The sequence below is a fragment of the Chaetura pelagica genome, unplaced genomic scaffold (assembly GCF_000747805.2).
Source record: "Chaetura pelagica isolate M959 unplaced genomic scaffold, ChaPel_1.0 scaffold20, whole genome shotgun sequence".
Classification (NCBI taxonomy): Eukaryota; Metazoa; Chordata; class Aves; order Apodiformes; family Apodidae; genus Chaetura; species Chaetura pelagica.
This window is the reverse complement of record NW_009951958.1, coordinates 2,765,922-2,779,403: the sequence shown is the minus strand read 5'-3', so window position 1 is coordinate 2,779,403 and position 13,482 is coordinate 2,765,922. Positions and strand designations below refer to the sequence as shown.

Sequence of the window (13,482 nt, the reverse complement as noted above, 5' to 3'; positions counted from 1 at the left end):
CCCCGGGGCCCCCGGCAGCCGGCATGGCCGAGCGTCCCCGTGCTGAGCGTCCCTGCGTGGAGCCGGTGGGCACGGCAGGCGCCTGCGGGGACTGGCTGGGCGTGGGGGTGGCGCGGGGACGCTCTGCTTCACCAGGAAGGAATTCGGTCAGGCCTGTCAGGCGGGTTGGGACGATCCAGGCCGGATGCGATGGGGGTTCGCTGCAGAGTGACACGGGCTCCCCAGGCTCCTGGCAGACCCCTGTGTTCTGGGGATCAAGGAGTCCCCAAGACAGCCTTGGAGGATCTGGGTTGACCCATCCATCTGACCCTCTCTCCTCTCCTCCAGCGGGTGCTTATTACCCGGCGCAGGGGGTGCAGCAGTTCCCGGCGGGGGTCCCTGCTGCCCAGGCCCTTGTGAGCCAACAGCCACCGATCCCCCCAAAACGAGAGCGCAAGACGGTAAGGAGCCGTCTGCCCTGGGCACGGGGTGTGTTTGCGTGTGGGAGGGGACAGTGACAGCCCCAGGAGTCCATCCTGTGTGGGATGGGATGCAGCATGCTGGGGAGGGAGGATGGCAGAGGGCTGTGTTCCTCAGGCTGGGGGGCTGAACGGGGGACTGGTGGGTGCTGGCGACCTTGGCTGTCCCGGCGGGCAGCGTTGTGCTGAGTCACAGCTCCCGGGGGGGCGGGGGTGCCACGGCTGCCAACTGCTGTCTGCTCCCGGAGATGCCGGCGCTCGGAGGCCTCGCGCGGGGCCTATTTATAGCGGGGAGCCGGGCAGCTGCCGGCACAGCCCTGCATTGAGGGGCGTGGGGTGCTGCCGGGCCTGGGAGGGGAGAGTGTTCGCATTTCATCAGCGGAGGGGCCTTGCTGCCCCTTGGGCTCTGCTTTTGCTGCCCTGGGAGCAGGTTGTTTGTGAGTGGGGAGAACAAGACCCATGGCTGCACTGTGCCCACCACCGGGGCTTCAGACCCATGTGTGTGTCCCAGCAGGGTGTCCCGTGACTCCTCCTGCACTCACAGCAGGCACAGGGCTGGTGGAGCTGTGGGTGTATGGACTATACCTGAGGTGGCACAGGGCTCACTGCGATGTTTATGTGCCAAGGCCAGTCACCTGTGCTATCCCTGAGGCAGGGGGAGGTCTTGTACCCCCTGTGCCAGTGTGGTGGTGCTGCCTTGGGGTCCCCCAGCCGCTAGGGACATGGTGCTGGCTGCAGCTGTTTGGCATGGTGGCTACCAGGTCTTGCCCTGCCCTGTGCCATCCCTTCCTGCTGTGCATGTGGATAGTCTGGTGTCTGTGGTGTGCTGTGCCCCATGGGAAGGAGAGGTGGTGCTAGTCTGTCCCCAAGCTGTGTCTGGCCAAGGCAGGCACAGTGTTGAATGAGCCTCTCGCTTCTCCCCTTGGAGAAGGCAGTGTCCTGGAGGTTTTTGGCCTAGGGAAAGGGGGTGGCTTGTGTGCTGCGTTCCCCACCCTGCTGACAGCTTCTTCCTCTCTGCCCTGACCACGGACAGATCCGGATACGAGACCCCAACCAAGGTGGCAAAGACATCACTGAAGAAATCATGTCTGGAGCAAGGACCTCATCCACCCCCACCCCTCCACAGGTATGGGGACCCCTTAGACTCCCTCAATGGGGGCAGTGGGGTGTGCACAGGGGCCTTGCTGAACTTCCTCTTTGCTCCTTCTCCACAGGCTGGAAGCGGTTTGGAGCCTCAGGCCAACGGAGAGACACCCCATGTAGCAGTTATTGTCCGACCAGGTGAGTGCTGGGGGTGGGTGTGCCAGCTGGTGCATCTGTCATTGGCACTGTGGGGTGTGAGTTGACAGCCTTGCTGTTCCTTGGTTCACCTGAAGCTTTTAGGGTCAAGTGTGCTCCATATATATACAGTGTTGGGTCCCGGAGAGTTCATGGGGGCTGTCTGCTCACCCTAGCTGACCCTTGGGCACTGGAGGACCCCTGTTGTCCCTGTGACCATTTTGTGATGTGGGTTGGCACATCTGTCCTTACCGCTTCTGCAGATGGTGGGGTCTGGAGGGGGGGAAATGCAGGGTGAGCAAGGGACTGGAGAGCCCCCATTAATGCTGCCTCTTATGCAGATGATCGCCCAAAGCCTGCGCCGGCGGCGAGCAAGCCCATCTCCCCGGAGCCCAGCAAGTCGGCCTCCCCGTCGCCTCCCCCTCCCCTCATCCCCGAGGTGGAATCCGTGGTGCTCTCGGCTGTGACGCTGGTGCCAATGGAGCCCCCTGTGGATGTGGACACTAAAGCAGAGCTGGGCGAGGCGCCGCCCGACCCCAACAAGACGTTTAGCGCCATCACTACAGTGCCAGGGGCTGTGGATGTGCCCGTTGTGCCCTCGACCAACATGAACACGGTGGTTGTGGAGGAGAAGGAGGAGGAGGTTGCCATTCCCCTCCCGGAGCCTACCCCACAGGCACCTGTGCCCCCTGAGGTGCCACCGGTGAGGGCAGAGCCCTGCCCTGAGCCCGCTGTTGAGCCCACTGCCGAGGCCAATGGGGTCTTAGAGGAGGTGCCTGAGCCGGTCCCTGAGGTGCCTGTGTGCCAGCCAGTGCTGGTGCCCACTACAGCACCTGCGACCACCCTGGTCTCCCCCATCACCCAGCCTGAAGAGCTGCCCCTGCCCAACGGGGTAGAGGGCACCAGGAAAGCAGAGCTGAGCGAGGGGCAGCCTGAGTCAGACATCAGCCCCATCTCAGAACCCGAGGAGCTGGCCCAGCCCGGCACCCCTGCCTCCCCCCCGGCGGAGGAGGAGGAGGGGGAGGAGGAGGAGGAGGAGGAGGAAGAGGAGGAGGAGGAGAGTGAAGGCCCTGGGGAGGCCAAGCCCGGCCCCTGCCCCTTCGCAGTCCTCGGAGGCGACTGCGCGAGGTTGGGGATGCTGGGCTGAGGCGCGTGGGGCCCCAGAGTGGGTGTTGGGTGATGTGGGGGGGTCACCTGGCTGCGGTGGTAGACGTGGGAAGGATATCAAAGAGGGAAATGGGGTTAGGTGACCCAGGATGTGGAGGTATGGGTTGCTGGGGGGAGGACAAGGTACCATGGGAGGGTGAAATGGGAGGAGAAATCCTGGGACTGAGTCCGTATGTAGGTGTATGGCATGGGAGTGTGTGGGGTGCCATGAGGGAAGTGTGTTTTATGTGATGCCTTGTGTGAATGTATTGGGGTTGTATCTGGGGGCTGTCCCCAGCTGTCTAGGGACATGGGGAGGTGCAGCAAGTGGAGGGGCGTGACAGGGCAGATACAGGGCTGTAGCTATGGGGAGTGCCCAGCATAGGGGCATGCAAGTACATACGGGTGCCTGGGGAAAGTGGGGTGCCCTGGGGATGTGCTGTGACAAAGGCATGTCTCTTTTTTATGTTTTTGTTTGTTGTTTGTGTTGGGTTTTTTTAAGCACCTTGCACAGGAGTGTGGGGGTTACATAGAGGTGCTGGGGGATATGGATGCACAGAACATGTTCATACAGAGCAGGGCTATAGAGGGATGACCTGGAGGCAGATGTGCTTCTGGGGAGCACCTCTGTGTGGGTGGTGTGTAGGGGTGCGAGGGAGAGGAGCGTGTAGGGGGGCAAAGGTGTGTGTAGGGATGTACTCACAAGGGTTGTCCTGCAGAGGGAGGTGGGTGTCTGCAGGGATCCCGTGAGGAGGATAGGGAGTGCTCTGCTAAGGAAGAGGTGAGGATTGGGTGCTTCAGAGAGGTACAGGGTAAATTGGGGTGCAGCGGCTGGATGGGGAGCGGTGTGGGGTACATCTGTACAGGGTGTATTCTGGGGTGCATGCTTTGGGAGCAGGGTGCCTTGCTGGGCTGTGTGTAGGGTTCGCAGGGCTACGTGTGCCCAGGTGGCATGTTTGGGGACAGGCTCTGCTGGGTTGGCAGGACCATGGCCCTATGGCTCCCCACAACCCCATCCTGAAAGTCAGCTGGTGTAACTGGGGCCTTACTGATGACCCTGGAGCTTATGTCAGGGTAGGCAGGGGACAGGGAGTGTTTCTGTCCTTCATCTCCCTGCCTCTCCTCCCAGTCGCCGTGTCGGTGCCAAAGAAGAAGCGAAGGTTGAAGGAGCTAAACAAGAAGGAGGCAGTAGGCGATTTGCTGGATGCCTTTAAAGAGGTAAGCATCCTAGATTGTCTAGGGGGTTCACCCCCTGTTCTGTCTCCTCCTGTGATGAGCTCTTTGAGCCTTTGTGTCTGGGCCACTGATGTTCTGTGATGGTAATGAGGATCTGAGGGGGTTGATGCCTGGGTGCAGGGTGGAGGGGTCATGACCAGGCTTGTAGGGTAACTTCTGTCCCCGTCCCTCCTGATGCAGTCTCAGATCAGTGACAGTGCCTCAGAGACAGAGAACAAGCCTCCCATGTCCACCCCTGCACATGAAGTGGAGGAATTGGCCCCAGCTCGCCCACAGGAAGAGTCGGAGGAGACGTGGGAAGAGAAGGAGGACAAGCTGGCCCCAGAGAAGGGCAAAGCTGCTGACCAGAAGTACCGCTACAAGGAAGGTGAGCTGTGCCTTGAGCCAGGCCTCTGCTGGGAGCCATTGCCTCTGGACCCAGCACTGGGTAGAGTGTTACTGAGTGGCATGGTCCAGCTGGCCTAAGCCTGAGGAGGAGGAGGAAGAGGAGGAGGAGGAGAGTGAAGGCCCTGGTGAGGCCACAGAGCGGAGCTCCAGCCCGGCCCCTGCCCCTTCGCAGACCTCGGAGGCGACTGCGCGAGGTTGGGGATGCTGGGCTGAGGCGCGTGGGGCCCCAGAGTGGGTGTTGGGTGATGTGGGGGGGTCACCTGGCTGCGGTGGTAGACGTGGGAAGGATATCAAAGAGGGAAATGGGGTTAGGTGACCCAGGATGTGGAGGTATGGGTTGCTGGGGGGAGGACAAGGTACCATGGGAGGGTGAAATGGGAGGAGAAATCCTGGGACTGAGTCCGTATGTAGGTGTATGGCATGGGAGTGTGTGGGGTGCCATGAGGGAAGTGTGTTTTATGTGATGCCTTGTGTGAATGTATTGGGGTTGTATCTGGGGGCTGTCCCCAGCTGTCTAGGGACATGGGGAGGTGCAGCAAGTGGAGGGGCGTGACAGGGCAGATACAGGGCTGTAGCTATGGGGAGTGCCCAGCATAGGGGCATGCAAGTACATACGGGTGCCTGGGGAAAGTGGGGTGCCCTGGGGATGTGCTGTGACAAAGGCATGTCTCTTTTTTATGTTTTTGTTTGTTGTTTGTGTTGGGTTTTTTTAAGCACCTTGCACAGGAGTGTGGGGGTTACATAGAGGTGCTGGGGGATATGGATGCACAGAACATGTTCATACAGAGCAGGGCTATAGAGGGATGACCTGGAGGCAGATGTGCTTCTGGGGAGCACCTCTGTGTGGGTGGTGTGTAGGGGTGCGAGGGAGAGGAGCGTGTAGGGGGGCAAAGGTGTGTGTAGGGATGTACTCACAAGGGTTGTCCTGCAGAGGGAGGTGGGTGTCTGCAGGGATCCCGTGAGGAGGATAGGGAGTGCTCTGCTAAGGAAGAGGTGAGGATTGGGTGCTTCAGAGAGGTACAGGGTAAATTGGGGTGCAGCGGCTGGATGGGGAGCGGTGTGGGGTACATCTGTACAGGGTGTATTCTGGGGTGCATGCTTTGGGAGCAGGGTGCCTTGCTGGGCTGTGTGTAGGGTTCGCAGGGCTACGTGTGCCCAGGTGGCATGTTTGGGGACAGGCTCTGCTGGGTTGGCAGGACCATGGCCCTATGGCTCCCCACAACCCCATCCTGAAAGTCAGCTGGTGTAACTGGGGCCTTACTGATGACCCTGGAGCTTATGTCAGGGTAGGCAGGGGACAGGGAGTGTTTCTGTCCTTCATCTCCCTGCCTCTCCTCCCAGTCGCCGTGTCGGTGCCAAAGAAGAAGCGAAGGTTGAAGGAGCTAAACAAGAAGGAGGCAGTAGGCGATTTGCTGGATGCCTTTAAAGAGGTAAGCATCCTAGATTGTCTAGGGGGTTCACCCCCTGTTCTGTCTCCTCCTGTGATGAGCTCTTTGAGCCTTTGTGTCTGGGCCACTGATGTTCTGTGATGGTAATGAGGATCTGAGGGGGTTGATGCCTGGGTGCAGGGTGGAGGGGTCATGACCAGGCTTGTAGGGTAACTTCTGTCCCCGTCCCTCCTGATGCAGTCTCAGATCAGTGACAGTGCCTCAGAGACAGAGAACAAGCCTCCCATGTCCACCCCTGCACATGAAGTGGAGGAATTGGCCCCAGCTCGCCCACAGGAAGAGTCGGAGGAGACGTGGGAAGAGAAGGAGGACAAGCTGGCCCCAGAGAAGGGCAAAGCTGCTGACCAGAAGTACCGCTACAAGGAAGGTGAGCTGTGCCTTGAGCCAGGCCTCTGCTGGGAGCCATTGCCTCTGGACCCAGCACTGGGTAGAGTGTTACTGAGTGGCATGGTCCAGCTGGCCTAAGCCTTACACTTTCCTCTCAACTTGTATCAAAGTCTGGCATGGGGTGGGGGACAGAGACCCCAGGGTCCTGGCAGAAGGCAGGGAGCTGGTGGCATCAGGCTTTCTTATCTAAGCAAGGATTTTCATGCTCATGGCATATCAGGCTGGGCAGCTTTGTGGTTGTCTACATCCCACTTTGCTGGTCACTGGGTGGGCCTGGACCTGCTACAGCTCAGGATGGAGCATATAGGACAGCCCACATCAGGGTCTCCCTCTTTGCTGCTGCTGCAGAGCAATGGAAGCCACTGAACCCTGAGGAGAAGAAGCGATATGACCGTGAGTTCCTGCTGGGCTTCCAGTTCATCTTTGCCAGCATGCAGAAACCTGAGGGGCTGCCCCAGATCACGGATGTGGTGCTGGACAAGGTCGGTGCGGCCCTGGAAAGTGGGGGGAGGCATGGGTGGTCGGGGGACTGGCTCCTATTTGTGCCTTGTCAAGGCAGGACAGGGACTTATTTGCTGTGCTCGGGGTCCTGTTGCACCAGCTGCAACAAGCCTTGAGCCTGGGAGGGGTGTGTGGGGGCACTTCTGGGGCCTTCTTTCCAGTTCCTTGTCCCAGCGCTGAGGCTGGGGGATGGATCCATCCCGCTCCTCTGCCCCTGGGCATCCTCAGCCCTGTGTACCTTTGCAGGCCAACAAGACCCCACTGCGGGCGCTTGACCCCATCCGCCTCAGTGGCATGAACTGCAGCCCTGACTTCACCCCCTCCTTTGCCAACCTCGGCCGGCCTGTCATGGGCAACCGGGGCCTGGTGAGTATCTCCTTACTTCACCCATGCTGTCCCCCTCCACTTCTCCATGATGATCAAGCTTTCGAGCCACTGTGTCTGGGCCACTGATGTCCATGATGGAGTTGAGGATCTGAGCAGATGGATGGGGACACCCTGGGAGCCAGCCCTGCTGGTCCCAGAGCAAAGAGCTGAGTTTTGTCTCCCTGTGTCAGCCCTCAGGGTTGGGTCCTCGTCGCTCTCAGCAGAGCCAGAGGAAGGAACCTCGCAAAATCATTGCCACTGTGTCCCTCAATGAGGATGTCAAGCTGAACAAGGCTGAGAAGGCCTGGAAACCCAGCAGCAAGCGTGCCTCTGAGGAGGAGGATCCTGAGAACATCAAGACACAGGTGGGATCTGGGGCAGGCGGGCGGTAGGAGGGTAGGGGGGATGTGCTGTGCTCTGGCTGACTTTGCTGTCCTCACAGGAGCTGCTCCGCCGCGTCCGCAGCATCCTCAACAAGCTGACGCCCCAGATGTTCCAGCAGCTGATGAAGCAGGTGATGGAGTTGTCCATCGACACGGAGGAGCGGCTCAAGGGTGTCATCGACCTCGTCTTTGAGAAGGCCATCTCGGAGCCAAACTTCTCTGTTGCCTATGCTAACATGTGCCGTTGCCTTATGGGGGTGAGCAGGAGCTAAGTGGGGCTTCAGCTGGGCTGGCAGGGGGTTTAACTAGGGGCCTTGGTTGAGCTCAGCAGGGTGCTGGTCTCTCCGTGTGGTGTCAGGAAACTGGGACCTGTGGCTGGAAGGCCAAGTCCAGAGTCTTAGCAGGTCATCATGAGGGTGTAGGGTGGCTATTCCTTGGGTTGAGCAGCACCTGGGCCTTAGCTGGCCAGCTTTTGGGGATATGTGCCTCACACTCCTTGCCCGGGGTTGTATCTATCTCTGCAGCTCAAAGTGCCCACCACAGACAAGCCCACGGTGACTGTGAACTTCCGCAAGCTGCTGCTCAACCGCTGCCAGAAGGAGTTTGAGAAGGACAAGGATGATGATGAGATCTTTGAGAAGCGACAGAAGGAGATGGATGATGCCAGTGCTGTGAGTTGGGTTGGAGGCTGCAGCTGAGGGCTGGTGTTGGGTGTCCTTGGAGTGGCCCTGGGATCTGAGCTGCCCTGCTGTGCTGTCCCTGCAGCCTGAGGAGAAGGCGCGCATGAAGGACGAGCTGGAGGAGGCCCGGGACAAGGCCCGACGGCGATCACTGGGCAACATCAAGTTCATTGGAGAGCTCTTCAAACTGAAGATGTTGACAGAGGCCATCATGCATGACTGTGTGGTGAAACTGCTCAAAAATCATGATGAGGAGTCTCTTGAGTGCCTTTGTCGCCTGCTTACCACCATTGGCAAGGACTTGGACTTTGAGAAGGCCAAGGTACCGCTTGCCCTGCCTTGCTTTGCTCTACCCTTGCCTTTAGGAGGGATGTGACCTTGACTCTCTTCCTCTGCAGCCCAGGATGGACCAGTACTTCAATCAGATGGAGAAGATCATCAAAGAGAAGAAGACATCGTCCAGAATCCGTTTCATGCTACAGGATGTGATTGACCTCAGACGGGTAAGGCACATGGCCTGCTATTCCCTGGGGTCTGTCTTCTCTCCCCTGCTTGACCCCATGGAGCTGATGGACTGTGTCGTCAGAGTGCCAGCAGTCCACCTGTCCCCAGGAGGGGAGAGGTGGGTATGTAGGCTGTGGCCAGCCCCAGAGACACCATGCTAGCCCCAGCCCTTGGTTAGCATGGCAGTGATAGTGGGCACACAGTAACTGGCGGCTGTTTAATGCAGGGGGGCTCTGGAAATTGAGCCCTTTTGTGCCAAAAGCTGCCACAGTACGTGGGGAGCTGTTATGGCTGAGGCAGGAGACCAGTCTGAGCCTTGAGAGTGGGGCAGCTGGGAAGGGGGAATGTCTCTGCCTCCATCCTTCAACCAACTCAGTGCCTCTTCCCTCCCTTCCTGCCCTCTGCAGAATAGCTGGGTGCCACGGCGAGGAGACCAGGGCCCCAAAACAATCGACCAGATCCACAAGGAAGCAGAGATGGAGGAGCATCGGGAACACATCAAAGTGCAGCAGCTCATGTCAAAGGACAAGAGGAGAGGGCCTCCTGGGCCATCCTCCAGTGGTGAGTGCCTGGCCTTGGGGTCACCCAAGGTTGCCAGAGCTGGCTTGCTCCTGTTGGGTGCTGCTGGAGGCCAGGCTGTGCTTCATGCTTGTCCCCTTGTGCTCAGGACGTGGGAGCTTGGTTGCAGACGATGGCTGGAACACAGTGCCCATCAGCAAGGGCAACCGGCCTATTGACACCAGCCGGCTAACGAAGATCACCAAGGTGAGGCTGGGGGTGGACTGTGGGCAGCTGAGCTGGCTGCCCAGCCCAAACTGTTCCCTGGTGTGAGGTTCTGAGCTGACTCTCTCTACCTGCAGCCTGGATCCATTGACACCAACAACCAGCTCTTTGCGCCGGGCGGGCGGCTGAGCTGGGGCAAGGGCAGCAGTGGAGGGTCTGGTGCAAAGCCTGCAGATTCAGGTGGGCACTGTGGGTGCTGTTGGGCAGGGTAGGAGGGGGTTCCTTCCCGTGGTGGTTCCTCTATCGGGGAGGTGCTGGACTCTGAGATTCCCCTCTTTTCACGCCCAGCATCTGATTCAGGGCGACCAGCCACGAGCACCTTGAACCGCTTCTCAGCGCTCCAGCAGTCGAGCCCTGCCGAGAACCTGGAGACCCGCCGTGTGGTGCAGAGGTGAGGGGCAGCCCTGCCCTGGGAGGAGACCCCTGAATCAGGCAGCAGTTAGTTAATGCAGAGGCAAGCATACAGCCTCTGTGCTGGAATAATACCCAGTGGCAGGATGGGGCCTTTTTGGGGGGCTCAGAGTTGGTGAGTCCTTGTGACAAAGTAGGCTGACCCCACCCTGGGCACTTGGGGAGGACCACACCTGGGTGCTGGGCCTGGTTTGGGAGTCTTAGGACCAGACAGACATTGATGGGCTGAAGGGAGTTCTATTGAGGCTGGAGCCTCAGGGGGGAAAGGGAGAAGTGTTTTCCCCTGAGGGAGATCAAGTGCTAGAAGAGGCCCTAGAAAGGGCTGGGGTTGGAGTGGGACAGCCTTGCCTTGCAGAGCTCTGCAGTCTGGGGTCAGGGAGGGTGGCAATAGGCTCTTCACTCTGTGTCCATCCTCCTCCCATGCAGGAGCAGCTCCAGCCGCGACAGGTCAGAGAAGGCTGGGGACAGAGGGGAACGGGAGTCACGTTCGGAGAAGGGCAGCGACCGCCTGGAGCGTCCCGACCGGGGGGAGCGGGCAGACAGGAACAGGTCTGCCCTCACCAAGAGGAGCTTCAGCAAAGAGACAGAGGACAGAAGCCGAGAACGGGAGAAGCAGGGCGGCCCTGAGGCCTTGCGCAAGGCTGCCAGCATGACGGAGGAACGGGACCGGAGCCGAGAGCCCAGTGAGCTGGGGAGGAGCTGTGTGCTGGGGGTCTGGCTGCAGGCTGGGGCTCTGCCTGTTCCAGGGGGTGCCTGATCCTTGCTCTCTCCTCGCAGTTAAGCAAGAGTCAGTACCTCCTGCAGCATCTACCAAGCCTGTGCTGTCAGAAGAGGAGCTGGAGAAGAAATCTAAGGCGATCATAGAAGAGTACCTGCACATCAATGACATGAAGGTGAGAGGAGGGGTTGGCCAGGCACAGTGCTGTATGCCCCGCCATAACATGCCCTCTACTTTCCAGGGCAGCAACACTCTTGGTCTGGGTGCCAGTCTTCCTAGATGAGGAAGGGGAGCTGGGGCTGGCTGTGGGGCAGTGCTGACCTCTGCCTTTTCCCTGCAGGAGGCCCTGCAGTGTGTTCAGGAGCTGGGCAGCCCCTCCTCGCTCTACATATTCGTGCAGAATGGCATTGAGTCCACGCTGGAGAGGAGCACTATCTCCCGTGAACACATGGGGGTCTTGCTGTGCCAGCTGGTGAAGGCAGGCACGCTCTCCAAGGAGCAGTACTACAAAGGGTGAGGGACTAGGGCAGCCTGGCCCCATGCTGGTTATTTTGTCCAGCATTGAATTCAGCCCTGCCTTGTGCAGGGCTCATCACAAAGATCTCCTGAGGTCCTTCCCAGCCAGGGGCATGGGGACTGCTGGATCCCAATGGCCCCCGTCTGCCCTGCAGGCTGCGGGAGATCCTGGAGATCGCAGAAGACATGGAGATCGACATCCCACACATCTGGCAGTACCTGGCTGAGCTCATCACCCCTATCCTGCAAGAGGAAGGCATCCCCATGGAGGAGCTGTTCAGGTGAGGGTCATGCCCCTCTGCGGGGCTGCCACGGGGTCCTAGGGGAGGACTTCTGGGGGCAGGTAACTCAACGAGGTCTCTTGTGCCATGCAGGGAGATAACAAAACCCCTGGTGCCCATTGGGAAGGCCCCCACGCTGCTGGTGGAGGTGCTGGGCTTGTTGTGCAAGGGAATGGTAAGTGCATGGGGCTCACATAGCTCCTGGCTGCTGCCTTGGGGACTGGCAGCTTGGGGTAGCATGAACAGCTCTGCCACCAAAAGGGGTGTCAGGGGTATCCCTTGCCCTGTTTGGGTCACGGAGGTGGTGTGGCCAAGCTGTGGTGTTCCCTCCCTGGGGATGGAGGGCTTTGGGTACTGATGCTGACTTGCTTGCAGGGCCAGAAGACTGTAGGCAAGCTGTGGCGGGACGGGGGCCTGAGCTGGAAGGAATTCCTGCCTGAGGATCAGGATGTCAACAAATTTGTCACAGAGCAGGTGAGAGCTCAGTGGTAGAGATGGGCTGTGGGAGGACCCCGGGTATCCTGCTGCTGGGAGTGTGGTGTTCCCCCGTGCTGCCTTTAACAGCTCATCTCTGCCTGCTCCCCAGAAATTGGAGTACACGGTGGGGGACAGCTCGGACACGCCGAGCCACAAGGAGCTGACCTCGGAGGAGCTGTGCAAGCAAATGGACAAACTGCTGAAGGAGAACCCGAACAACCAAAGAATACACGACTGGATCGAGGTAAGGGTGTGGACACAACATGCACAGATCTGGGGGTTTCATCCCTACTCCCTCTCCACCTCACAACCCTTCTGCCCTCCCTCCTCCAGGCCAACCTGAGTGAGCAGCAGGTCTCATCCAACACGTTTATCAGGGCCCTAATGACGTCCGTGTGCCACTCGGCCATTGTCTGTGAGTACCAGGGTGAGGCAGGGAGGGGATCCCCCTGCCCACACTGCCCCCCCCTCATGCCCCATTTCCTGCAGTCGAGAATCCCTACCGTTTGGATTCCCTGGTCATCCACAACCAAGCCAAGCTGCTGCAAAAATACCTGCGAGATGAGCAGAAGGAGCTCCAGGCTCTCTACGCCCTGCAAGCCTTGGTGGTGAAGTTAGACCAGCCTCCCAGTGAGTGTGGTGGGGTGGGTGGGCTGAGAAGGGTGGTGACAGGCATGTCCCCACCCCAGCAGGGTCCCTGGTGGCTGGGAAATGTCAAGAGTTCCCCTTTGTACCCCCCCAGACCTGCTGCGGATGTTCTTTGATGTCCTCTATGATGAGGATGTTATCAAGGAGGAGGCTTTCTACAAGTGGGAGTCCAGTAAAGACCCAGCTGAGCAGCAGGGAAAAGGGGTGGCTCTCAAATCGGTGACAGCCTTTTTCACCTGGCTCCGGGAAGCTGAGGATGAGTCGGACAACAACTGAGCAACTGTGAGGAAGAGGAGGAGGAAGGGAGGAGAGAGAGCGGGGCACCCTGGGGAGCAGCTCCATCCCCTCCCACCCCCAGGCCTCCCTGGACTTGCTGATGCTGGGGCCAAGGGACCCACTCTGCCCCCAGAGCCCCCCTCTCTCTTTACAGTTCTCCTCCTCTCCCTCCTCCTCCTGTCCTGGTTCTGTTCGTGAGGCCTGTACTAGTTTGTCACGATGATAATAAACGGATGCTGATGGAGGCAGCTCTCACAGTGGGTCCCCTCGGGGCCCCTCCTCTCCCCCCTCCCAGTGCAGGCACCCTAGTTCTCTGGGAGTGGGGCAGAGCACCCCTGGACTCAAGTAATGGAGAGGGGGGACAGGATGGGGAAAGAAATCTCTCCCCTCCTTTCCCCCCTCTTCTTCCTCCTCCCCACTTCTTGCTGAAATATAGAGAGATTATATATATATAAACTTATTAAATTTGGTTTGGGGACAGGAGCGTGATTTCTCCCCCTCCCCTGTCCTCTCTCTACTCCTCCATCACTGCCTGGCGTCCCCCACACCCCGCCCCAGTTTTTTTATTTTAAATATAAATCATTCCCCCCCAGATCCT

The 13,482-nt window shown here is 59.3% G+C and overlaps 1 protein-coding gene across 1 annotated transcript in view; it reads left to right on the top strand.

Annotated features, from left to right (window-relative positions):
• The window catches only part of EIF4G1 (eukaryotic translation initiation factor 4 gamma, 1), a 19,332-nt gene extending 6,025 nt beyond the window's left edge, over nt 1–13,307 (top strand). The window contains 28 exon segments of the mRNA XM_009999485.1: nt 328–440; nt 1,492–1,584; nt 1,673–1,739; nt 2,078–2,739; nt 4,597–4,699; nt 5,847–5,935; nt 6,134–6,320; nt 6,689–6,822; nt 7,070–7,207; nt 7,399–7,572; nt 7,650–7,847; nt 8,115–8,261; nt 8,356–8,592; nt 8,669–8,773; nt 9,182–9,335; nt 9,442–9,539; nt 9,635–9,737; nt 9,846–9,948; nt 10,395–10,651; nt 10,746–10,861; nt 11,027–11,199; nt 11,358–11,483; nt 11,577–11,658; nt 11,859–11,957; nt 12,070–12,204; nt 12,294–12,407; nt 12,410–12,590; nt 12,703–13,307. Coding sequence (XP_009997787.1) covers nt 328–440; nt 1,492–1,584; nt 1,673–1,739; nt 2,078–2,739; nt 4,597–4,699; nt 5,847–5,935; nt 6,134–6,320; nt 6,689–6,822; nt 7,070–7,207; nt 7,399–7,572; nt 7,650–7,847; nt 8,115–8,261; nt 8,356–8,592; nt 8,669–8,773; nt 9,182–9,335; nt 9,442–9,539; nt 9,635–9,737; nt 9,846–9,948; nt 10,395–10,651; nt 10,746–10,861; nt 11,027–11,199; nt 11,358–11,483; nt 11,577–11,658; nt 11,859–11,957; nt 12,070–12,204; nt 12,294–12,407; nt 12,410–12,590; nt 12,703–12,884 — 4,370 coding nt within the window. The 3' untranslated portion in view covers nt 12,885–13,307.
• The last annotated feature ends 175 nt before the right edge of the window (nt 13,308–13,482 follow it).